A 27,566-nucleotide genomic window follows, 5' to 3' on the forward strand; every position below is an offset into this window, starting at 1 on the left:
AACCTCTGACCTCACATAAGATTATAATCGATTAGGGGACTCCATATTATGAATAAGAGGCGTGGCTACAGCACCATGCCATAATGTTTTGTTCTCTTTACAGGTCATAGAATTTAATTATTCGAAGTTCTGAAGACATAACCCTCTCTTCCCGCCATCTTTTCTCTGTCTGTCTCTTCTCGCTGTCTCTGTCTGTCTCTCTTTCTCTCTATCTGTCCGTCTCTCACACTTTACAAAACTTGCTATGACACCATGATCATCTCAATAATGCTTCAAGTTGCGACAGTTTGATGTATTAAAAGTGTAATTCCACTATGGACTATGCATCATATGCTGATTTAGGAAAAACATTGTTTTAAAAGATCTCATCCGTTATTGTGTGTCAAGGATAAAACAACTGTATAGTGCAAACATCGGCTCCGCCACATGCCATAAATAGGTCAAACTGTAAATTACAAAACAACGTTTAAAACGCTCGGGTCTTGATAGAAATATTACCCTGCGATTACTTTAGATCTCTCGGTAGATACGCAAAGATTGACGCTGTCTAGCAACATTGTACCTATGACTTTTCCGGAGTCAATATTGTCACGGATTGTGAATACACCATAAATCATAAGCTTAAGTTCGTTTTTTGTATGACTTGTAGCGCAATGTTTGGACATTGAAGACCGTGCGTACGATACTCAAAGTTTGCTAAGTTTTTTGCCCCATAGCAACGATGTGTAAATCGTTTCCATTGTAAGGATTGTTGATGATATTTAAATAAGCTGCGGAGTGGCAATAGCCTTTAAGCTTCGAGCCTTCAAAATTACATGTTATGCTACCTTAACTTTATGATGGACCTCTGTATCACAATGTGATTAGAGTGACACTTTTCTTGATATGAAATCGAGATTAAACAAGATTTTATCCTTCTGATACCATTTACGATCTACATAAGTGCTGGGGACAAATATACCAGAGATAGCATCAATGTGGTATTTAAGAAATCTATGTTATTGTTATCAGCGACAGCCAGAAATGAAATATTTCAGTCCACTTTAACCCTTGCTTTTGTCTATATTCATCGCTTTACTGACCTTAAGTCTGACAAACAGCTGTTGGTGGATGTAGCGCAAGCTATGAGAAAAGTGCATTACTTATAGTCACTTTACATAGGTAACAACCGTACACCCTACAGCTTACTTTAGAGTGTGTTGGCGACGGACGCTGAGCGCCCTCAAGCGGCAGGTCTCAGTGCGCTGCACGGCCAGCTGCTGCGCTTTGCGGCGTAAACCATACAACGATCGACATACCCGACGCTGTTAAAGAAAGAGGTCCCTTTGATAATTCACTATTTGTGTCTGTAAAGATTTTGAGTATTTTAACACAAAGTTTGTTAAAAATCCCTATGATGGTTAATCACTCGCTTTACGAGATTTGCGACAATACCGTCTCTACTGTTCATAAAAAGCAACTATACATTTTAATACTCAGCTTTGTAGCGAGCGATCTCAAATTTATCCCGGCCGAAATTAGCAAAGAAAAATTGGGTGTTAACCTCGGCGTTTGCTGATCACAATCGTACCGGCGTTTAGCGTTTCAAATGTAAAGAGGTATAGCAAAGCTACCAAACTCCCTTGGGAAAGGTTTATATGGAAGGGAACAGACTTTGTAATTGCTGAAAGCTTAGAAAGGCTCCGATGAAGGCATTGTCGAGACTACGCAATGAGCGAACAACACGAGTCGTAAGAATAATAGATCTGATTTGAACCCGGTTCTGCGTTTATCAACAGTTTTTTTGCAAGATATCACGGAGCTAAAGTCTGCCCTGAATGAAAATGTGCGTCGAGAAAGATCCTGATGTTGATGAAAATTACGTTTAGCACTCTAATATCGGGTGTCAGTGATAACAAGCGAAGTTCTCCATCGCAAAGTGCATCCACGGCATATTTTGGAATGAGAATCACGCACCGCGTCACCATCATTGAGAGCATGTGCAGATATTTATGATTAAAACATTTAGTTTTGAGTTCTGATACAAAAAACGTGAAGTATGAGATACTTAAAAGGGAGCCTGCCTTTCTCTTAACACTCGAGATAAAATTAAGAGCGCCTAGGTTTTAGCAGGAGCTGACTTCTGATACAAAAACATTAAGTATGAGAGACTTATTGCTGAGCCTGCATTTCCTCTGACTCTCGAGATTAAAATTAAAAGCGTATAGTTTTGGCAGTGACTGAGACAGTAGGACAATGGATATTCTACAAATGCACTGTTAATAAGGCTAATACTCTGTATTTCACCATATCTTGCGCAATACAACAAAAACTCTCTTGATTTCAAAAAAAGAATGTACTATGAAAATATAAGAGAGACGACAGTCTTTCATTGTTTTCACATCTCGCACTTTGCGGGAATAGAAACGATTACAGCTGCACATTTCTTGTCTCTTGCATTTGTGTACAAACGACGATTACATTAAACTTACAATCGCACCGGGAAAGTGAACTGGCTTTACGTGTCATGAATGTACGGTACACTTTCTGAGGCTTTTTTCTGCTTGTGAAGTCCACTTGTTTGACCATGTTCAACTCCGAGTCGGATTTCAATCTGTAAACACTGTGTGTATCTAGCGTCATATTCTTGACAACTATGTCCTTGTCAACAAGACCGAAGACTGAGTTTTGTTCACGTGCTGAATATACAAATCAATAACATTTGTCTTTCAACACTACTTTTGCGAAAAGAAGAAAAAAGACTTGTTTTTCAAAGATAATAATAGCTGGTGTTACAAATGCTAGGATAAAAATATTACTGCATTTGTGCAACAAATTATACACGATCTTTGAGGAACTCAGTGTGTTCGTATGCTTTCCGACAACGGCAATCAACGCACATCGTGACTTCGACAATTAATGGAAAATGCGTGTTTCTGTTCAAGTCATGGATCAAAGGAAAGTATTTCAAACGTCACATCTGTAAGAGAAAGTGAAGCAGCTTATATAGTCTGTGACATTCTTCTCATACGGGGAATTAATACAGGCACATGGAAGACGAGGAGTCATCAAATATTACTTTTTATTACGAAATTAGGCATATCCGAGGATTGCACAAAAAATCGAACAGTTCCTTGATCGATGTGAATATAAAATTTAAAAAAATTAAATTTCGAACTTTATGACGATATCGTTGTTGTGAAAATATATGGATGGCGTCAAGATTTTTACTTCTGTGAAAACTTTTTTCAATCTTGGTGTCTGTCGTTTACAAAAGCCGAGTGTGGAGACATAATGAGTTGTAGATTAAGGAATTTATCGATGTCAGAGGTAGAATGCGGGAAGTCGGTTGGATGGCGTGTGTGTTAAAGCTGTACAGTTCAGGAATCTGTCGAGTGAAAACTTTGTGGACTTTCATTTGTTCCATCCGCAGGTGAAGGTTGTAATTCAGGCCAGTCATAAAATGTGATATGGCTCAATAGTTTTTCAAGTTCAATGGATACGTCTTGGATCGATAATAGGTAAATAGACACATGGACATCTCAGTATCAAAGTTTCTTGTCGGACTATAAAAAATCCGATCAATGGGCGTATCAAAAACATTTGGCTAGTATGGGCTAATTTAAAAGTTATATCTTTGTTTACATAAAATATGAATTAACAGAATATATAAAGAGTAAAATTCTTGTAAAATTGTGTAAAATTCTGACGATGCAGGTAAATGGTAACAACTACTTTTGTTGTCACGGTAAACACAACTCGATGAACATTCGTACGCAAATGGCTCACAGAGTCAAATTAAAAAAAATCTTTGTTTACATAAAATATATTCTGATAAAATCCGCTAGTCATGGCATTGAGTAAACGATTCTTTACATTTAAATTCATAATCCCAAATCATCCAACACAGCAGCAGCAGCCAGATGACCGCTTATTGCAGTAACGACAATTGAAAAACCACTTAGCAAATCTGGCGATCCTTTTCTGCGACAGGCTGATGCAGGCCGACGTCACAAGCATGCCGAGCACGATGTAGCCCGCGACCAAGAGCTGTTTTACGGGACGGTCGTGACCAGGTACGTAATCCCCAAAGCCAATGGTGGAAAAGGTGATCACGCAAAAATAGATCGATTCGATGAACGACCAATTTTCCATTGACGAAAATACAGCCGAGCACATGAGAATATAGACGAGTAGTATGGTCGACAAAATGCGAATGGGAACCTCCACCTTATCAAGATCCACTGCATCCAAGGACTGACTCTCGCGATTTTCGTCACTATCGTCTGCTGACAATTGAGAATTTTGCCTGGAAGTCCTGGGGCCTGCGTCGGCCGATTCAGTGCGGACCAAAAACGGTTCAGTCTCGTCCTCATGTTCACCCTTACCCTTTTCTGATGATTGTTCACTGTGCAACGAGACCGAGCATCCAAGGTCAATCTCAATCAAATCCGACGATTCAGAGTTTTCTAACTCCACGTTTTTGAAATAAACAACAGGAGGGGCGCCATTTTCCTGAGTATTATTTGTAACTTGGAGGTCCCCATCGGCAGTGAACTCCTGAAGCTCGTGTTCATTTATACTTGCACTCTGCTTCCGCTTTGACCTCGAGGTTCGGCTTTCACATCTCCCCCGACAGCCAGAGCACTTGAGATAGATCCTTTTCACGGGAATGGCGCACAGTTCCCCCAGCTTGGCCAGATACAGGAAGAATATAGGGATTCCGAAACCAGCGTAAAATATGCAAACTACCTGCCCTAGTGGAGTTAGCGGAAACATGTGACCATACCCTAAAAACAAAAAAATATTAAATCATAATACAGGTTATAATCTGTTGGAGGAAATGGACTGAAAAATGAAAATAGACCATAATTAGTTAACTTCTATACCTAGATTTTGTTTGTATACAGAAAATACTCTTTGAATAGATGCCATCCTGTTTACAGACTTCAGCTTAGTGTGTTTCTCCTCTTTGGAGTTCGACAAAAACGCGTCACTTCCGGCGGAAAACCAGTGACTTCGCGGTTATTTATGTTCCTTTCTTTCCACCTTTCCTCACCGTCCCTTAATGTAACTACTGTAATGACATACAATATTAATGGCAATAATAAGCATTCAGGGTGCAAAGTTTCCAACGTTTTCTGGTATGCCAATTGCAAGAGTTTAATACTGAATACTGTAATCACAGACAGTTGAGTGAAAGATCGTCCGCTGTACTGCCTATATTGCAATGCTATCATTGAAGACGCTGGCGATAAGATAACTTGGATTTCGCGCAATCATTAATCATTAAGAATTGTGGTGTGCATTACTCTACGAAAGAAAAACTACATTAATACCACCATGGAGGTAGAAGCGAGACTACGTTCTATGATAATACATATGGACAGCAGATGGCTGATCAGTTCGCCAAAGGAACGACTGGCTTCCATTAAACAAAAAGTCCAGTCATAGGTTTGGTAAACAGATATTTACTCACAAGCGCGTTTGACAATATTACCCACAAATCCAAAGTACTGTACTGAGTTCGTCGAACTTATGCAGTATGCAGTGTAAGGCTATACAAATGCAGGTCTTGCATAAACTCTCTCAAATACAAGAGCTGGCCAAAGCGTATTCTTTCTCGAAAATGACGTCGGCCCCCTAACATTAAAATGGGGAGGACTTGTGCTATAGCCTTCAGATGTCACTTTTGATATTTGCGAGTCAAGTAGCCTTCCCAAGGACGGTGTTGGGAGTAATTAGTCGGATACAGTTCTACTATTTTTATTTTATGATGTGTCTGAATAACAGCTGCCAAAGCTTTGCAAAAAATGTCTTTCATCACAATTCAGCTCTGCCGAGTGTCTTGTTTGTTTTTCCTCAACAGACTTTGCTCAGTGCCAGACTAAACAATATTTAAGTCATAAGATTTATGCGACGAGTGGTACCTCCATTTTCGTTTGTATTCGTGTTGTTGTATAGCTTGATGAAGGTACGCTAGTCGCACCGAAACGTCGCTATTTTATTGCTACTCGGGATTGGAAGCAAGACGGCCTTTGAACTACCCAGTTCTATAAGTCATCAGATTGCATATATATATATATATATATATATATATATATATATATATATATATATATATATATATATATATATATATATATATATATATATATATCGTGTATGGAAATGATAAATGTCGTACCACTAGTTCTATTATAACGGTAATTATGTCTGTCAGTTAGAATGATGACTCGGCTTCCGTCATTTAACTTTAACAAGCCAATGCGAAAAGTTTACTCGCGATCACGTGTTTTCACGTTATTTGTGTGATCTTTGGAGGGTTCATCGAAATGACGCACTCTGGCCTCTATTCACCAATTAATTTTTTTTTTTAAATTTCGATAAAATTTTTTTATAGCGAACAACAATTTAACGCTTATATGTTCCCTACAAGTGTTATGCTTGTCTCAGTGTGACTTTAAACGCTACCCTTAGAGTACTCTGCTGCGAGCAGTACCCTCTGTCAAGATCTTTTGGTTATTTTGTTTGGCAGTGATAGTGCAGTGGATAGCTGCAAAATGCTACCGTCGATGTCCATCACACTTTAAAGGGCCAGCAATGCTAACTCTTGATGATTTTTTGATTATTTATATTTTGTTTGTCAACTGCAACCTCTTATACTACTACAAAAACATGTCAAAACACCTACTATTTTGCTTGTCAACTTAGCGCCTAGGCTATATGTTTAAAATGCTGTATTACTGTTTACATTTTAATTCTGGTCCGGACCAGAACTCACTTTTAAACAATAACAATGCAGTTTACACATGTACAGGCTGAGTTGACAAGCTGAACACTGTGTATATCAACATGTCTTGGGGAAGAGAACAAACAGAAGAAATTATGGTTGACATTGAAAACAATTATGGTGAAAAAATTATCAAAAGTTAGCATTACTGTCCCTTTAAAGCGGTCGAGTCTGATTTCAAAGTTTCAACCCGCAAGCATTATGCTTTCTCGTTGCAATACAGTAACAAAACCCTGTCAGGGCAAAATGAACAAATTTCTTACCCTTAAAATGAATCGTTGATTGTTAAGCGACGCTGTGGGACAAACAAGTCCTGAACGGCGGGCTGTTATATTGTATTCATTCTTATGTATACACCGGTATGTCCGTAGGCATGTGGAATGTTCCATTACGCAACTACGCAGGGGAAGTGCATGTAGGTAAACGTATTTACCCAACGTTCAACAATTGTGGCTCACAGGTGTTACTTTAACGCCCCCTGGCTAATATAATCCGACAACATCATGAAATTAACACTGTCCAGCCGGCCGAGACGACCTTGGCACACGCCCTAATCAGACAGAGCATTGCGGAACTTTGCAATGTGAATCCAAAACTGTTGAAACAGGATGAATGAAAACACATACCTATTGTGGTGACTACGGTCAGACAAAAGAAACACGAGTTCAGCCAGTCTGCGAAGGCACTCTCCGTGGTGTACAAACCAGCGTCGTCACTTTTCGGCCTCGCCTCGACTTCCTGTAACCGGAGCGAGGTCTCGTACACAAGTAGCAATTCCTCAGCTCTGGCGGTCCACTCCGTATCGTTCTCCTTCATAAATACTTCACGTAGTGTTTTGACCAAGTTCTGTCTTGTGACGTTTGCCATGGTTTCGACTGTGTACGTGATCACCGTCGGAGCTTCGGGGCTGAAGCTAGAGCTGTTGGTGTTCTGTGGCATGCTACTGGTCACGGTACCCCTTGGCGTCTCCACAAGTTTAAAAAGTAACCCTCCAAAGATAATGTATCCGAGTATAATGAACCACGATATACAGTACGGTCGACACACTGTCCTACAGAGGCCGGCATTCTCTCCGTCTCCGACCATGTCCTTTCCATTCAGCTCTGTCTCCGGACTCGGCCCAAGGCCGTCCACGTATACGTCTCCGTTCCCTTCTGCCATTTTGAGGAAATCCGCCACTTGTCACTGCTATTGTTACCCAGTGCAGAGCAGGTCACTCGTGGATGTTGCCGGGTCAAAGGTCATGTCTTGTCGAACCACGTTGAGGCGTGAACCTTGAAAACGGCAGATTGGAAGTCCGGCAAACTAGAGCGCGTTGCGCAGACACGCGAGCTCAGGTCTCGGTGCTTGGCTGTCACCACTGTTATTGTTATTGTTATTGAAGTAAAGGGCAAAGTCTCCTTGAATTTTTAGTAAATCTCGAATTTACCGTTTTGTTGATACTGTTGACTGCTTTCTGTCAAATAAAAAGTTGTACACGGGAGTGCTGACGAAAGTCCTTGCTCTTTATTGCTCTTTGTTCGACTCTTCTGCACACAAGCGAGCTCTTCACGCAACGAACGTCATTCCTTGCCATATTGCCAAACCGCACCCAATCAATGTCCGCATAATTCACTCAACTTTCACTTCTGAGTACTACAATAGCCCCCTCGCTGTGTAATCAATCATAAACCTAAAAACAGTTCCTTGGGGGTTTAAACTTTACTTCACCCTACATGACCCATTTATGACAAATACATAAGACAGAAAACCAATAGTTGTCTTGTGGTAAATTAATAAAGTATAAAGAAAGTATTAAAAATTTGTTATGAACGCGGTAAGTAGCTCGGTTTAGTGCGCATTTTCCCACCTCGCCGTAGGAGGCGCACCGCAAAGGCTGCTACTACGGTTCTCAGCCAATACTTACCCAGACAAAGAATAATGAGGCAAGTAGGAACTTCAATGCCTCTCACTAATATTAGGCTGCACCGTGAAAATAATGCATAGAATTTACAGCTATTGGGGCTTTAAACTACTCAGCGAAATCAAGAGATAGCCTCAACGATAGAGGCCACAGCAAAAAAATCCGACAATTGTCCTATCATGTCATGGACAAACATGTTTCAAGGGATCTCACATTCACAACAGTTCCTTAGGGTAGGAAAAAACGACACAAATGTTACCGCACGTCGTTTGTACCTTTGTATCTGCGGGTGTTTAGTGTTCAACTAGGTTTCACTCATGCGTGTTTCTATTGTGACTCACTTCACACTCTAAGAGATAGCTATTCTGCGATTGTCAATCATTTTAACGCGTTGCAGCCTGCAGGGCACATAAAATTGTCGTATATAACATTTGCACTTTCTCATTTTGTCGTACTTCATGAACACTTCAGACGATAAACTCACCTTACCCTATTCCTAAGTTCGTAGGCACATGATAAATGTCTGAAAATGCATTCGTAGAAGTCAGGGCTTTCATTAAATTTTTCGATCAACAGGCGAAAAGGAAATATCAACAGACCGGTTTGCTGTGACCTACGGTAACTGCGGCCGATGACTAAAGTCATCGGCACGGGATCCGGAAAGAGCTCGAGTACGGGGGCACATCCCCTCTCGAAAGGAGGTCTTGAGATTTTAGGGGCTTTAGAGGCTATTTTGAGCCCTTCTGTACACTTTTTGAAACTTTTAAGGATTTTCATTAAGTACATTTTTGTTAGATTTTAGAGTAATTTCGAAGTTTCTGATTGGTAGTAAGTTTTAGAAGTTACCTTATCTGTACAAACAGTACAATCCAAAAACTCTGTAGTTGAAAGTGAGTAAAGTAAAATCAGTGAAGTTGCTCTTGCTGAGTCATTGCAATACAGCTTACATTGATTCTCAGCCACTCACTCATTACACGCAGGAACACACTCACAAAAAGACACATTACTCAGAGTTTAAATTAATTTTTCTTTCTTTTCTTTTATTGTTTATTTGCATACGTTTTATCATCGTTCCAATTTCTTCATGTATCAGTTTAAGTTTTTTTCTAGAGCAGTTATTTCCTTCTGCTATTTCGCTATGTTTTCTTCGGTTTGGATTCCTTTATCTGAAATACACCTGATACTAAAAAAATCAAAATTTAGTATAAAATACCCATGTAATTGAGCGTACTCATAGTTTATTGATGTTTTCATAAAAAACACTAGATACTACAAATCACGGCAAGCGAAATCCAATCCTGTACGGTCGATGAAGGTCGGCCTTGCTCGTTCACATTATCACACAACAGTAATGATTGTAACACACCTCATCCGCAGTCTGTATTCTAATTCGCCAATTGATAGTCACGTGGGATGCATTCTTTTTGTGCTGATCCACGTAAACGACGTCATCAGGCATCATTCGTTTTGAACTGTTGCCTGCCAGGCATCAGTTCTGAAAAATGATGCCCGCTGACGTCAAAAACGATATTTGACGCGAACGCGGACCGGAATGTAAACAAAGATGTCGTCTGCGGCCGATCGAAACGATAATCCAGAAATTTCTTGGTTTATCCTACTTTCTGAAGAAGAATTGAATGCTTTGGTTTCCAACAAGGACTCGATACGGACAAAAACTATAATCAAAGGTGAATTGAACGTTTTGCAGAAGTACTGCGGTCTTTTTAGGAAAAACTTTTTCTTACTGAACCACTCCAACATGTTACATCATAGACCTACATGCGACAAGTTTTGTGTATAGTAGGTTCTTATGCATGGCTACGGATGAGGTGTGTTACAAAACACATATTGACTGGCATGAGGGCAACAGCATACGTCTTTAACCCCTCGGGCCTGTGAGTCACCCCCAAAAACAGACTGTTTCCCTCGGCCTACGGCCTCGGGTACAGACGTATGCTGATGCCCTCATAGCAAGTCAATATGTGTATACTGTGTACCGGCCACGTATACGTTTACGTATATAGCATGGGTAGGCCCAAATTCACGACTAGAAACGAGATAAAAAAAACAAAAAACATACCTTCTATGCTTGGATCGCTTTCTCGAACCCAAAAATTTATTTAGTGTCAGTATTTATCTGTTGCCAACACCGAATCGGCGACGACATGGACTTCACGACGCCTGTATTAAAAACTTTAGTGAATAAGAGCAGCCGATACATGTCGGGATGTAAACGAACAAATCACAGAATACAATACATAGATTGTGCATCTCATGATAAGATATTTTGAGGACAAGCATGAGACCCCGAGTTGAGCTAGGAGTTTAGCGATAAACCAGGAAGTAACTTAGCGAGAATTTAATATAGACTACATGTCATCTATTCGCACCGTCCATCGCGTTTGTTACGTTTTCTTTTTAATTTTAGAAAGATTGTTGCTTTATCGTCTGTGAAAGTTGGTAAAAAGAAGCGATCTTGGCATAATTTCAACCGGCGGTCGTCCTGCTTTCAGCGGCGATTTTTCGAAAGCCCTGTTAAGAAGGGAGACAAAGTTATGACGTCGTTCCGTTTCTACTTTACATGTTTAACAAAGCGCATGCGTATTCGACAATTAATTTTACTTTTAAGTAACCACGGAGCTGGAGAAACACCACTGGCAGTTGTTTGCCTAACCGCAGCTATTGCAAGTAAAGGTCCTTTAAGCGCCTTTACTTTGACAGAAGCGACAATCTGTCGGTGAATATATGTTTAAATAATCAGAAATCATGAGAAAGATTATGCAAAGGTATTTAAATCTACTGGCTGTTTCGTATGTCCTGTGCCAGATACTTGAAGGAAGACTTTGTCGAGCTCAAGGTAAGCCAAACACGGCAACGCCTAAAGAACGAAGTGAAAGTCTTGCCTTATGTTTAATCATCTATGAGCAAAGTTATTATGTTCCAGGACAAGTTGGCCTGACCCAAATCTGTGGACTTACAAGGCGAAATTTAGAATCTGTCAGATTTATATGCTTCACTACTGTTAGCAAAAGTCGTCTTACGCAGTCTTTGACAGATGCACTCGGCGTTTGCGTCACATACATCACCATTTGTCTGAAAGTGCCTCTAGAATCGCGAGATTGATTAGCTGTGCTTATAGCTTCAAATAGGATCGCCAAGTCAACCGAGCAAATAGTAAAGAGAAAAATAACCATGAAAATTTTCCAAGCTAACAAACAGACCAATAACTCTAGTTTTCCCTTCCCTTATCGGGTCTTACGTGACTAGACTTTAAATTATGCACATATCATGGAGACTCAGATGCCCGTGTTTTCCTGAAAAAAAAAGCCCCAATACGGTAAGACCAGGGAAACGATCATTGGGGTAGCAGATGTAATATCGATCGATAATGTCGATAATCCCCTGTAATGAATTTGTTTGTCTCTTGATAAAAAGTTGCTGCACCATTGACAATGCTAACGTCACGATCAGTTCAATATGTCTATCTCTATAGCTGTGGTTTGAAAGTGCTACTTTATTTTGTGTTTCTTTGAAAATGTACACAAAAAACACAGTGTGTTTGTAGTCTAATTGTAACCATCGTAGTCTCCTTAGAGAAAGAGAGACATAGACAGAGAAACAAAGACTGGCAGACAGGCAGACAAAGACGAACAGACAGAGACAGTCAGACAGACAGAGAGACAGAACAGACGGAACAGAAAGAAACAGAGACAAGACAGGGGTGACAGAAAGACAGACGGATAGACAGACTGAAAATTTCATTGTGTGTGTGAGAGAGAGAGAGAGAGAGAGAGAGAGAGAGAGAGAGAGAGAGAGAGAGAGAGAGAGAGAGAGAGAGAGAGAGAGAGAGAGAGAGAGAGAGAGAGAGAGAGAGAGAGAGAGGGGGGGGGGAGGGAGAGAGAGCAGAAATACACACCTCTTGTTAAAAGAATGGTCTGTCCTTATATTTAAGATTTTAAACATTACAAATTTCATAAAAAATAAAGAGAGTTTTGAGCTGCGACAATCGCTCTTAATGAAACGTAAAAACATTACACTTTGAAATTGAACATTGTCGGTTGGCATAGTGATCTCACCAGGAAGTAAAAATACCCAATACATGTTGGACTGTACAAAGGACAATCACATTAGCGTAAATATCTTTGCCAGTTCAGTTCACATACCATTATATTGTCAGTTAACCTCTCCTTCGCCGATATTGATATATTGGGGTCAATCTACAGGTGGAGTTTTTGCCATTAAGTGGCATAAAACTGTCATATACCCAGCGGTGCTGTTACTGTCCAAAGCGAGAAAGAAATTGTTTACAAGAAATGAGAGGTCGTGGACTTAAAGTAAGAGACATAAATCAAACGGAAGACATGTCTTAGCATGTATTTTTGCACAATGCATCTAAAATCATGCGTCATGGTATTTCCAAGTTTCCCGTCTACACGTCATTGTTTAGATCGCTTGTACCGAGATGCAACTATTTTATGAGCTACAATTCAAGAACTTTGCGTCATGTTGAAAAAAGGCAGATTTTTATCGCCTCATTTTACAGCAGGGCGAGGGGACCAAAACAAACAAGGAACTGCCGTTCATCATCTTGCAGGCTGAGTTGAAAACGCAAATCGACGCCAAAAGGTTACACAGTGTTTAACTAAGCGTCAACTCTTGAAATTCTTTCCCTTTCAGGACTGTCAGAACACGACGTGACTTACATCGGCAATTACGTTATGACATTTGAGGAGCACCACCACACGCAGTATTCTTTAGAAATCTCTGAGGGTGAAACTGTCCGGGCGATAGGGATAAAGTTCAGGCTATTGCCGAGGAATGAGGCTGAATCACGATTCCAAGTTGTGAATTTGAAAGATGTTGCCTTCGATGACATTTTCCGAGGAGAACAAAGTCTTACCGATGCCCAAATTGTTCAGTTATTCCGGGTAAGTTTGCAGTCTGAAACGTGCGAAAAATATCTATCTATCTATCTATCTATCTATCTATCTATCTATCTATCTATCTATCTATCTATCTATCTATCTATCTATCTATCTATCTATCTATCTATCTATCTATCTATCTATCTGTCTATCTATCTGTCTATCTATCTATCTATCTATCTATCTATCTTTCTATCTATCTATCGGACGTTATATTTTAGTGCCTCTTTGCTAATTTCTTATGAACGATAGTCCTAATTTCGATAGCTTTGTAAAAATTAGTCCACTCATTTTGTGGGTAATCGAAAGAGACTTCCCGCTTAAAACAAACAATTAGATACAAACTCTAACAATGACACAAAAATAAACGAACAAACAGACGGGCAGACTAAGTAAAATAACGTTGAATAAGAGATACAAAAAGACAACCAACCCACCAATAACCAGCAATGAAACAAACAGTTAGAAGACATAAACAAGTAACATAACAAGGCAAAATCAAAACTTGAAAGAGATGTGTTTCCATTGACATACCTTCGAAAGTTAGGATAAGTAGGTCGGAGGATATTGTATTGTGCATTTTGTTGGCGACCTTCCATAAAATATGGTAACCTTAAGAGAATTTACCCCTCTTTGTTTTGAAAATACGAAAACATGACTAGGTTTGGCGGCTTTTAGGTTAGGCCAGATTACCGGAAAAGGACATATTTTTATATTTGGCCCCATTAGACGTAATACTAGACTTGCCCCAAGTCTATGGGCTTAATTATGTCGTAATAAAATAAAATACATTTCTGCAAAATTTGTCTCGATTTAATTTTACGCGGTGTGATTGGTTCATGGCAGTGCGATCGCCGCTGCGTGAACCCACAGCACATTCCTACAAGCTGAGAAGGCAACGGCCCTCGATCACGTGACCTGGCCAAAAGCACATCTGGAACGTAGGTAAAAAAAAACAATAGGAGAGACGGAATGACTGAATAAGTTGACAATCTTTATTTAAATGTCAAAAAAACAAAAAAACAAAAAAGCAAAAAACAAAAACAAAACGCAAAGCGACTAGTGGGCTAGTTTAAACTACTACAAAAAACAAACTATGGCTACTACTCGGGGTAAAACAAACACAAAACTGAAAGTTAGTGTCTGTAATCACCCCCACCCACCCCCGACAGAATGTTCCTTGTATAGACAGTCGGACCATTTAATACCATGACGAAGACTTCGTTTGTTGATAAGAAGTCTCAGAGTTACACTTCTTTACACGTTTGTCATACATTTTTTTCAAACAGGCCTGTTATATCTTTGTTTGTGTTTTTATTTACTAGTTGACCTGTTCGTCTGTCAGCTGCCTATAATTTTGTCTTTACGATGGTTGTTGGTTTTGATGTTTCCTTGTATATTATTTAGCCTGCGGCCTTTTTGCTTAAATGATGCAAGTAGTATTTTAGCTTTAGAGCACTGTTTAAAGAGTCGCATGAAATTTCATATTCGACTCTCCATAGTGAACCCAGGGTTCACTCATTAAATAACAATATTAAGAAGTAAATTCTATGAGAAGTCTCGATCCTGAAATCCATTCAACGATCTAGTCACTTTTTTCACTCACCTTCGTTTCTTAGCTTGGTACGCTACCCTACATTATCGACGATACTAGAAAAGAAATAAGTGACTTTGATTCGTACCCCCTTGACGTACAAGCAGCTTTGGTTGATGCTTTCTTTCACGGTAGCCTGCGTAGTGACGTCACTGATTTGATAAATGACATGCTGGGTTCATGGACACAAGTGTGCGTGGAGTACTTAGATGTGATTGGTGCCTGGAACGAAGACGAACTTTCATCTCCAGGTAAAGTGAACAAAGCATGATCGACTTCGACAAAGCATGACTTCGAGCAATGCTGTCTTTAACCCAGGTTATTGCATTTTCCGCGGACACATGATCATGACATCAACTATAGTCAGGTTTGCCTCACATATAAAGCTTAGTCGTAACGTTGTTCAGAAATGCGACAACTACTAACAATATATATATATATATATATATATATATATATATATATATATATATATATATATATATATATATATATATATATATATATCTATATCTTCTCAGAGGGGTAAAGTGCTCGATGCAGGGATGCAGAGCAATATTACAATAAATATGAGAACACATCAAGTATGTTTGGTACCTATCACTCGAGTTTCACGCATACATGCGATCGTCAGATAGGCAGATTTTATTGTCTGAAATTTGCTTCAGGTGCTTACATATAAGTATCAGGTTGGGTCAAACCATTTGGTGTGGTGGGTTGAATTGAAATTTGACAAGTAAAATTTGTTTTCGTGTCGGCAATTGGAGACCAACTCGGAACGCTAGTTTAAAAGGCTGGACTTATCTGCATTGATGATAAATAGCTTCTCTGTAAGACAAAGCTTGCATTTCTCTGAGACATTTGAGTAACTGCTTGCTTTCGATAGGATATTTAATTTCCTAATTTCAAATATCAATGCACTTGACTGGACTAGAGAGGGATGATTGACAGTGTGTGTGTGCTAGAAATTTTTATCAAATTTCATCCAAAATGTCACTTTTCTCTGATACGAAACTAGCTAAATTAGTGCATTTGTGCTGATAGTTGACGTTAAAGAAATTTAGTGATCCGAAATGTTGCCTTCAGATATGACATGGAGATGGACCAATAATTGTGATAAAATCTATCAAAACACATAAATGTTGGTTCAAAAGCAGATTATGTGACAAACACTTCTTAAACAAATATCCCTTTCCTATAGAATCACAACAGCGAATGGTCTCGAATTGTGACAAACTTTTCACCTATGGACAATCCCTGCACACCTCCATCGCCAAGTACAATCCATGCTCGGATAAATACAGTGAGTGTTAAGAATTGTCAAGTGCTTGTTTATGTTTTGGTGGGATTATAGTGGTTGTGATGATGAATTTACTTTTAAACGTTAAGATTTTGAAATAACCGCTTCACTAATTATTCGTTGCTATGTAATAGTGTATTTATGTACGATGTTTCAGTCAGCTTTTAGGATATAACACTGGATTCAAGTTTCCTTAAACTGTAGGGAGTAGCTTGTTTAAATTTAAGTTCCGAAGCTGATATTAGAAAGTTAAACATATCAGCTTGAACAGTTTCGATGATCGATGTTGACCATTATAAAATTATATCATGCATTGCAGCATACAGCATATTTCAGATTGCTAGATCAAATTTTGGGAATAGACAGCATTGTACTATATAATAGCTACAAGATAGGATCTTAATTCGGTTTCATTATACGATTCACAGAACTCTTTTACCCTTACGGCGCGGAAGTTGGTGACAACATCAACTTGATAAATGATGATGGAAGTTCTGGAGAGATTTTTATTTCGATTCCATTTCCTTTCTTCGATCAAGACCACGACTCACTTTGGGTAATGTTTTAATGTTTTGTCTATTTTTGATATATTCGGCAATGGATATCTGGATGGACGGATGGCACATTCGTATGTATGTATGTATGTATGTATGTATGTATGTATGTATGTATGTATGTATGTATGTATGTATGTATGTATGTATGTATGTATGTATGTATGTATGTATGTATGTATGTATGTATGTATGTATGTTTGTATGTATGTATGTATGTATGTATGTATGTATGTATGTATGTATGTATGTATGTATGTATGTATGTATGTATGTATGTCTGTCTGTTATACATGCATCTATTTATCTACTGTGTCTGTATATATTTCTATACATCTCTGAATGTTTCTGTGTATCTATCTATGTATGCATGTACGTATGTATGCATACATTCTTGATGTCAAGACCGAAGATAAAGTGCAGTATATATGCTAGATTTATCCATATCGAAGTTTCGAAAGATCGACAAATGAACACTTCTAGTCAAACAATTTTTTTCATCATAATATCGAAGTGCCGAAAAATTGACATATTAACACTTTCCATTCAATACAATGGACGGTGCCTTCTGACGCAACAAACATAGGTCAAGGGTCAATGCAAAAGTGTCATTGACAGCGCCGACAGAATCGATCACAAGTAAAACAAGTAAAATATCTTTATCTTTATTGATTGACAGTTTACAAAGGATAGGACGCAGCTCGGATAGCCAAAACACAGACCGTATCTACAGTGTGATGAGCTACATTAATAAAATAAAACAGCACAGCTCTGTACTTTGCATGGTCGGATTCACCAATATCGGGACTTTTAGAAAATCTATACTTCATTTAGGGTTTGGGACTTTTATAACGGAGAAAAAAATAAAAATCTGAAAGTGTCTCTTAGGTATCTAGCTACTTTAATTTCACATTATTTGTTCTCAGTTGAATAAGTCCTTATGTAAGTAGAATATAACAAAGTCGCTTACTTTAGCTTAGGGTTGTTTGCTGAAACCATTTATTAATATGTTTTTTCTATAATTATATGCTTAGATGGAATCCGGTAATCTGATTTAGTGGAGCCGGGGTTTTAATTCTCAACAAGAAGACCTGCGCACCGCGTAACATTTTTTAGCTCGCGCACATTTCGAACCCCAGCTTGAGAGTTAAAAGCGCCATAATGTCGAACAAGTCTGCGCGAAATACGGTACAGGTCATTTTAATTTGCTGAATGATAACCGACATTCAGGCCGACTTTAACAAGGCCAGCTAATATTTCATACGAATAAGTTGTGAGAAACCAGACATGTTTTCATATTTGTCTCTGCAAATAAATAAATGTTTTTTGCAAGTTTATCTTGATATATTTTTATGCAGTGTTTGAAATGGCTTCCTGTACCGAAACATTCGCGAAAGTGGCAAGTAAATGAATATTTTAGGATGAAATTTTGCTGAATTTCTACGTGCAGGTCGAAGGAGTCAGCCAACATTGCAGTATCATTATTTATAATCATATATATTTAAAATATCGAAATATGAGGGCAGTACAGTGAGATTTGTTAATCCGACTCTTCTCCACGTAGCATGTTCACATTAGTTCACATTCAAATTGTGTAATTTCAAGACAAGAAACACTACACGTATGCGTTGGTTGTAACAGTTCTAGGGTAGCATTTGAAGCTCGTTATCGGGTAGGTCTTCTTTACAAACATCACTTTCGTTTCTAACGGAACGACATTTTCTGTCTTAACTCCAGGTTAACACGAACGGTATAATATCTTTCCTTTCGGAAGTCAGTCAGTTCACCCCAGATCCTTTTCCTCTTGAGGGAAGACGGGTGGTCGCGCCATTTTGGGGTGACGTCGATACTAATAAAGGTGGCAACGTCTTTTGGCGGGAAACAACTGAAAGTGGCACCCTTGCGAAAGCTTCACGCCATATCAAGAAGTATTTTGTAGCTGAAGGAGTTCTTAAATTTGAAGCAATATGGGTACTGATCGCAACATGGGACGATGTGGGATACTATGGGTCACAAAATCGCATGCTGGTGAGTGCATTTTTATTTTCTTCAGGATCTTTGAATTAAGTTTGCAGTGTGTAATATTCAGTAAACCTATCTTCTTGTATCTGCAAAAACACTCAGAAACTCAGAAAATTGCCCTTTTGAAGAGCTGTCAAATTACCGACCACAATTCTTTGACGTCTAACCCCTAACCATGACACCAAACTTGATGTGCACTACAAATTAACATATTTCTCGATATTTGTTGTGTCAACCATTTTTTTCCGCAATATTCGATGTATGTCGTCCATTTTGGATTTTATGATTTATTTTTCGGTTCATATAAGTAATAAATACAAATTCCTTATCTCATAAATCAGTCGCATGGCTGTGCAGTTGATTGACTCGTAGTCACTGAAACAGTCATTTTAATGGCCATCTTGGATTTTCATATAGATTAAAGATTATGCATTTTAATGAAAGGATGGATTTCTTTACCTAATTTACCTGGCAAAGGACATTAAAACACGCACAGCATCTCATGAGCAAGATGAGTCTCGGCCGCTATCTTTGCGGCCATCTTGAATATTTCAAAATGCCTAAGGGAGCCAGGGTGGCATCATGCAGATCGTGATCCAGCAGCCTTTTCAAATACAGATGCAAAAATCACCTAGAGCCATTGCGCAGTCAACATTAGTGAGTTCGACCAAAATATCATGCTTTCGGCACAAGACTTTCACGGGGCTCTGTAATAAACTTTGCTGAGTATGGTCTGCATAGTTAATAATCATTAGCATAAAATTATAGAATTTGTGCAGTTGTTTGTAACTTTATAAATGCTGAGCCAATAACCTCATGTAACTGTGCAGGCACTTTAAGTTTTTATGATGTTACTATGCTTAAACTTTGGTTTGCCTGGCTGACAGACGATAAGTCGGTATGCATATTTAAGGAATAACTCTCCATCATGATATACAATAAAATTCAAAGCACAGGATTTCATCAGATCTCTATGGTGTGTTGGTTATACATAGGACAATTTATGTAGAAATTTTGGTAGATGTGACGCACTGATCATTCGATTATTTGCATAATAATTATTTGCAAATGTCATATATGTCTTTCAATTTCATGAAGCCATATATCAATACTGAATACACTTGCTTTGACAAAACTTCTGATATGTATTTATTTATTAGGTCTACTTATGCTCTACTTTTGATAAGCTAAAACACTTTATATATTATCTCATTTGCATATCTTATTAATTTCTGTAATTAGGCCATACATCAATAAAATTGACTTATGCCTTCTATTAATCATACTTAGGCCCACCTAATGAACAGGACATTATGCTCATTATCTCATTTGCATATTTGACACTTTGTGTAATTACGTCATATATTAGCACTGAATGCACTAATTTTGATGAAACATTTGCTATCAATTTATCTTACTCAGGTCTATGCTGTAAGCTTGATAGGCATGGCATTCTGGTTTTAGCTCAATGCACAGTTAATATGATATGCAAGACATTACGATCATTATCTCATTTGCATATTTGATGAATTTCCCTATATAACACACATAGCAATACTAAATGTACTGATCTTGACCAAACATTTGCAATCTATTTAACATACTCAGATTTACGTATGCTGTAAGCTTGATAGGCATGAGATTCTGATTTCATCTCAATGCACAATTAATCACTTTATGTTAGTAGGCCATATATCATTGCTTAGAGCATTGATTTTGACTAAACTTCTGTTTCTTTTTGGTAGATCTGGCTATACTGTAAATTTGATGAGTAAAATATTCTAATTGTAAGCTTATTTGGTTATTTAATGAAAATCTCTAATTAGACTACATATAAATAATGAATTCACAAATGTCTGCTATTGTGGATCATATTTTGGTTATGTTTTCTATAAGTTTGATGAGCATGACATTCTGATTATTAACTCATTTGCATCCTAAATGAATTGATGTAATTAGGCCATAAATGCTAAATGCATTGGAATTTTCCGAGACTTACGAAGTACATTGCTTATACTTTGGTTTACTTGCTTACACTTTTGTGAATATCGTTTAGTCATTATAAGCCTACTTGTATGTTTAATGACTTTCTGTAATTACGTCACATATCAAAAGTTAAAGTGCTGAATTTGATCAAAATTCTGTAGCACTCTTGTTATAGCTAAATTAATTTTCGCTTGAAGCTAGATAACTCTGACGTGTTACAATTTAATCTTTGCCAAACACATTTATTTCAACAACAAAAAATCCTACAATTTTCCTCAAATTTGCTATGAAAATAGTTATAATCCCCAAAGATTTTTTTAAATGAATTAATATATTTCGTTTCTCCCTTTCAAAGCATTGATGAGTACCCGTATTTTCACACATTGTGTAAAGTGATTATCACACTTCGTCATGTCATATTATTCTATTATCAGAGGAACACTTTCCAAGCAGTCCTAATTACCAATGGAAGACATTCATTTGCTTTGTTTAACTATGGAGATATCGTTTGGACAACGGGAACAGCTAGTGATGGGGATTCGTTCACAGGTCTTGGTGGCACCCCTGCACACGTAAGTATATGATGAGAGGCTTTACCTTGGAAACTGAAACCTCGAAGAACACACAAGCTCACAGACACAGACACAGACACACAGACACAGACACAGACACACAAACACACAGACACACAGACACACACATATACATATATATATATATTATATAATCTACGAATATTCCTGATATATATATATATATATATATATATATATATATATATATATATATATATATATATATATATATATAATCTACAAATATTCCTGAACATCGCCGTAAAATAGTAATTTCCCCAATGCTAGACGATTAATCCACTTAATTAATCTCAGTGATCGTCCACTTTCAACCAATGAACATTCTCTGCTCTAATTGCCGCTAAGTTATTGTCCAATTTTACTACGTTACGAAAAAGTCAGAGAGTTAGTTGATGTACCACTCGAAAGCGTAAAGCTTTGATATTACTCAAAAATAATATTTCTATTGTCATTGGACAAGCAGATGAAGGGAGGCAACACAGTGATTCGGAACACCAGTGATTTTCAAAGAGAATGCATGAGACAATTGTCATATACTAACGTCTATGAATAAATACCTGAGGATCGATCAATCGACGTGTACAAAGACCTTACCAAATAGGTTAGTTTACTCAATCTACCAGACACAAACAAACGCTATCCTGCACTGCCCTGATCGCAGAGATGTCTATTTCTACATTCTTGGTAAAATCAATAAAATCAAACACCCAGGCGATTTACCACCAGCATGTCCCCGGCATATACAGTCAAGTCCAAGCTCCCACACGTGCATCACCTCTGTGGTTTGATTGGAAAGTGGCACCGGTTTGTGAACAATATTGCACAGAACTCGTATAATGTAAAGGACATTACAAATTTTCTTCAACTTGCACATATTAATCAACTTAATGTCAATGTACCCCTACCTTATACCTCATCGTCTTATACTGACGCTGTTTCACTCATCCAAAATATTGACATCTAGGAAGGTATGATTGCCCTTGATCAGTCTCTTGGTTCAAGTTCCAATTTAACCAACAATGAAATTACTAAGATTCTCTAATCGGCTCGTTTTGTACTCAACAACCAGTACTTTCGATTGAACCCATAGCATTATAGACAAGTCTCCGGTACCACGATGGGAACACCCTTTGCTTTTTCATATGCCAACATCTTTATGTGCTGGTGAATGTGGAAATATTATACATGACACATAACTGCCCTGAAGTTACCAACCTCTTCATCGATGACCTAGTAGCACTATCGATAGCAACCAAAGAAGATCTTCGCATGTTCGTTGACCATCTTAACAACTGCCATCAGAAAATAAAGTTCACAGTTGAAATAAACAAGCACTCTGCACCATTCCTTGACGTACATGTTCACCTTTTGCATCATAAACTCGAAACCGATCTCTACTGTAAGCCCACTTCATCCAACCGTTACATGCCACCTACAAGATGCCTTCCGCACCATGTTTTCAGATCGATTGCATACTCAGGAGCACTGCGGATACGGCGCATATGTAATAAACTGGAGTGGTGTGAAAGACGACTGGGTGAATTTTCATGCTACCAACGACAATCTTGGTATTCGACAAAAATAACTAATCCTTCGATCGCCCGTGCATCAGCCCCATCTCGTAACTATCTACTTCAATATCAACGGAAAAAACTTCACAGCGTGTGCCCTTGGTCCCGATTTCTGGATCTCTTCATATGATCCCTGTCAACCAGATCTATGAAAAATAAGTACAGATAATTACGCTATCTTGAAATCGTCAGTTCGAATTAGACAAGTATGCCAAATGCACCCATCATTGCCCAATGTAGACCAGCTACCATTGGTGACATCATCCTCTGAAATAAAATAGAATACACTGAATCAGAACAGATAACCTGGGGATGAAAGCCTCCATGCAACACAGCAAGATGCCCCTGTTGCACCGTGATCAAAAATATTACCCATTTCAAATCAATAGTAACCGGAAAAACTTTCACAATCAAACATGATGCGAACTGCAAATTAACCAACGTTATCTATGCCCTGTCAGATAAAACATACGGCATTCAATACATCGGGAAAACTTCACAACCACTTCACAAACCTCTCAACGGACAGAACTCAAACATTAACACAAACAAATCTGACAGTCTGAGATCGCCGTTTCCTTTGTCTCACTTCCGGATTCCTGGTCATACTATAAGACAAAGCTTTGACTGTTACCGTCTTTTGTCTGACTCCTAACAGAAACACTCACATGACCAAAGACCTTGGATATATGTGGATATATCTAGCTGTAATGATTCACCCTGATAGACCCAACAAAGCGGTCCAAGAGCGATGTAATAGGTCACTGACCCCGAAATTCTGCGACAATTTCCCCTGACCAGACCTTTGCATATCCTCATGCACACAATCAGGTGCAGCCAACGAACAATGCACTTTTAAAAAGGTCCTTACTATGATAAGATATATTGTGCATGACAAATAATGTGAACTGACTAATTTTAAGTCAAGAGGGTAATTAATTAGCTGTTCATAATTTGCCCTCACACAGAAAATTTTTCGACTTACCCTCCCACACTCAAACTTCATTTTTACCCACTCCCCACTTATTTTTGCCTGTTTCCCCTCCCCACTGTGAATTTTTGAAGCTCCCTCGCCCTGCAGCGAATAAAAACTTGCCAATTTCCCCTGCCCTGGAAACAATTCCCCTCAAAAAGTTTTTCGCCAAGCCCTGTCCCCAGGAAAATCAACCGATATCCGCCCTGCCCTACCAAAAAAACCCTAAAATTTGCTCCCCTACCACCTAAAAACATGTCCCCTGCCCTAGCAAAATTAAAATTTCCCCTGCCCTCAAAAATTACTCCTGGAATAGCTTTTTTGATGAATAGCTCCGTTGGCTGAATCTGCACAATGTCGATGATCTTAAACAACAACCAATAGAAAATGGCTGTAATGAACCGTCCTTTAACTTTACCGAGGGTATGTAGCCCTCCTTCTGTCATGTCAAATAGAAGAAGTCTCAGAGGAAATTTCCATGTGGAAGTCAACAGAATCAGCTCTCTGTGGACACCACATACTATTTCAAGATAAAGTTGTCGTTCTGTTTGTCACATTGTCAAAGGAGAAGTACAGGGAGGAGAGCTGTAATGCTCACAAGGAGTTAACAACCCTATTGCACTATCTATTTAAGTATTCTTCTCATAGCAAAGGGAACGGATAGAGTAAAAGACAGAGTCAATAATAGGTTCAGGTATTTTCCACGGCTCTTTCTACTTCATATTTTGTACCGCCCACAACCACTTAAAGACAAAACGAAAAAGGAAGCTAGACCTTCTGGCATTCAAGGTGAAGATCTCTGTACTCTACTGAATGACACCTGGTAGTCAAGAAAAGGATGCCCCAGGTCAATCGCAATATTTAGCAGTTGTAATCAGACTTTGGAACCAAGTAGATGAAAATACAGACTTATCTGCCTTTTTGGCAGTTTTCGTCATTTTAATATTTTTGGTGATGTATTTTGTTTTACCTTTTTTTTATTTTGTTTTGTTTTTTTGTTTTCTCTCATCATCCAGTCGTCAAAGAACGTGACTATACACCGTGAACCTGGCCTTGTGCAACTATATAACAAGGTTACACGTCTGGTAGCCTTTAATGAACCTGTCTATTCATGACATGCATGCTTTTAACCTCACCGCAATATTGACAAACCTACGCAGGGGCTTTAGACCCTTAAAAGAGAGACTACCCTTCTCCTTGGCTGCGTACTTTAGATGTTCTCATTTCTTGATCTACTCAACTTGTCAATTCTTTTCAAACTTGACTCACGACCTTTGACAGTCTTCCAAGGTCATAATGGTTCATTTGCTTCTATCTCTCTTAGGATATCTGCTTGGTTGATCTTTAAATTATTTTTCTCGGTGAAAGTTTCAGCAATCTTTGTCTCACCATCATCACATTTTTTCTACTTCTAAAATGTCAGAATCTCCCTTACTTTCATCCTCACAAACTGAATCATCGCTACAAATTTAATTTGGCTTTTGCTTATGTCATCATCAAAATCTGTCATTTCTGGTTCTGAAGTGATATCAAGGGGAGCATCTGATTTCAAATTAGATCCAGTAGATATATTAGACTTACATTTTATTGCTCCAGCACCACTATTCTCAGTAACAGTGTTATTTGTATCGTTAGATATGGGTATAGTTTTGTTACCAAGATCAGACTTTGCTCGATCCTGGTCAGAGGGTTTACCCACTTGTATGCGTTCATAAATAGGTAGAACCTTAACCCTATCTAACCATCCTTTCAGTGGCTCTACCTGATAACACTTAAGTTTCTCGTTGTAGGCAATTTTCGGCTTACTTTTAGGGCTGTACAGAATTCTATACACCAAGTCAGACAATTTACCTTTAACCAGATATGGTCCTTCTTAGCCAATTGTAACTTAGGTGAATATCCCTTTTTCCTTCTTTCATTCTTCAGTCAAACAAAGCCCCAACATTGTGACAGCTTTTTGTCACAAAGCAGTCATACATCTTTTTCTGTCTCCTGACTGTACTTTTAAACTGTGACCGTGGGTGCTCATGGGTTATTTCTAATCTCTCTCAAGTCAGAAAAGTAGTCAGTTTTTTGATCATTAGTTAGTAACGCAATCCAACGTTTCCCCCAAACGTTTACGCACCCGGCTGAACATCACGTCCTCTTGGTTTGATTCCGTTGTTTAAGTAACTTTTGTGATGAATTAATGAAACATATAACAAGCTTGGAAAAACTACAATTTGCAGAAGACTATGATTTTGGCTGTAGAGACGATCGGAGCTTTAGTGTGTAGCGGAGCAGATAACAACCAGCCTTTCTTTGCATACGATCCCTCTATGGACCGTGTCTGCGTGGACAATTGTATATACAGCACGATGAAAGATTCCTCAATTTGAACCTAAATGAAATGATCGATACGTAAACTTTTGAACATAAAATATAAACAGTAAAGGAAGTTTATGATTTATGATTAGACCAACTAGTTTTACACAGCGGTGTTGTTTTGCGCATTGGGCCGGCATTTAACTCCTACAGCGAGACCGGGTTCAGCGTGGGCCGGAAAATCATATACTGCCATGCTCGTAGTCAGGAGAATTACGAGTTGAGGTACCATTCTGGATCGTAAAGCTTTCAGTTACTGAAGCTAACACACAAAGTAGTAAATTGTAGCACAACTTTTGATCTGTATTTCAGATGGCAAGCGTTACACACCAGGTCTCCAATTTTGATCTGTAATGTCAGTAGTGTAAACTTTCTACAAAGTTAAATACGTTTCTAAAATTTACATAACTAAAAAATTATCATCATCAGACAATGGTCATCACGCCAGTCTTTGATAGTTTCTTAAGATTAAACAAAATCACGCCATGGCATATCCCGTTCTCGATTGTCCTCATTGAAATCTTACCCAATAATTAATTAAAAGTATCACACTATCTCTTATCTCCTTCATGTACTATTTTGAGTCAATGCTCTTCATACGCCTTGGCCACACGAAGGACCCTTTGAGATAAAGTCTCTACAGGGGAGGGCATTACAATACCCTTCCATATGGCACTTGCCAAACACGCTGGGGATGGCATGGTAGCGTAGAGACCTGCCACTGCTGGTTTTTGTGCAAAGAAAAGTGGTCTTTTCCATGTAAAATATTATTAATGACGTCTATTTGGTGTGGATGGAGATATTTTAGTCCAGCAACATTACAAACTGCGCGCTCTTCATTGACAGTCAGACAAAGTGTTGTCTATTGCTACTTACAATATCAAAAAAATTGTGCGGTTTTATGAGACCTACTTTCTGATGGGCTCAGTTGAGCCAGCGTTGGAAACCAGCGATAGATCTACGAATCTCTTGCGCCAAGCAGTTGCTGTAAAGAGGCGCGTCGATT

At 38.5% G+C, this 27,566-nt stretch overlaps 2 protein-coding genes across 2 annotated transcripts in view; one reads left to right on the plus strand and one right to left on the minus strand.

Annotated features, from left to right (window-relative positions):
• Positions 1-3,043: 3,043 nt before the first annotated feature.
• On the minus strand, positions 3,044-8,003 carry LOC139141956 (potassium channel subfamily K member 18-like). Its single transcript, XM_070711734.1, has 2 exons — positions 7,399-8,003; positions 3,044-4,769 (listed from the first exon to the last, which is right to left on the minus strand). The coding sequence occupies exons 1-2, from the start codon at positions 7,931-7,933 to the stop codon at positions 3,877-3,879; spliced, it is 1,428 nt and encodes a 475-aa protein (XP_070567835.1). The 5' UTR covers positions 7,934-8,003; the 3' UTR covers positions 3,044-3,876.
• A 3,292-nt stretch (positions 8,004-11,295) lies between these two features.
• LOC139141957 (sushi domain-containing protein 2-like) overlaps positions 11,296-27,566 on the plus strand; it is a 28,966-nt gene continuing 12,695 nt past the window's right edge. The window contains exons 1-7 of the mRNA XM_070711735.1: positions 11,296-11,532; positions 13,353-13,603; positions 15,220-15,445; positions 16,396-16,497; positions 16,923-17,050; positions 18,786-19,076; positions 21,491-21,628. Coding sequence (XP_070567836.1) covers positions 11,442-11,532; positions 13,353-13,603; positions 15,220-15,445; positions 16,396-16,497; positions 16,923-17,050; positions 18,786-19,076; positions 21,491-21,628 — 1,227 coding nt within the window. The 5' untranslated portion in view covers positions 11,296-11,441. The remainder of the gene's footprint in view (positions 11,533-13,352; positions 13,604-15,219; positions 15,446-16,395; positions 16,498-16,922; positions 17,051-18,785; positions 19,077-21,490; positions 21,629-27,566) is intronic.

Source organism: Ptychodera flava, chromosome 10 (genome assembly GCF_041260155.1).
Source record: "Ptychodera flava strain L36383 chromosome 10, AS_Pfla_20210202, whole genome shotgun sequence".
Lineage (NCBI taxonomy): Eukaryota > Metazoa > Hemichordata > Enteropneusta > Ptychoderidae > Ptychodera > Ptychodera flava.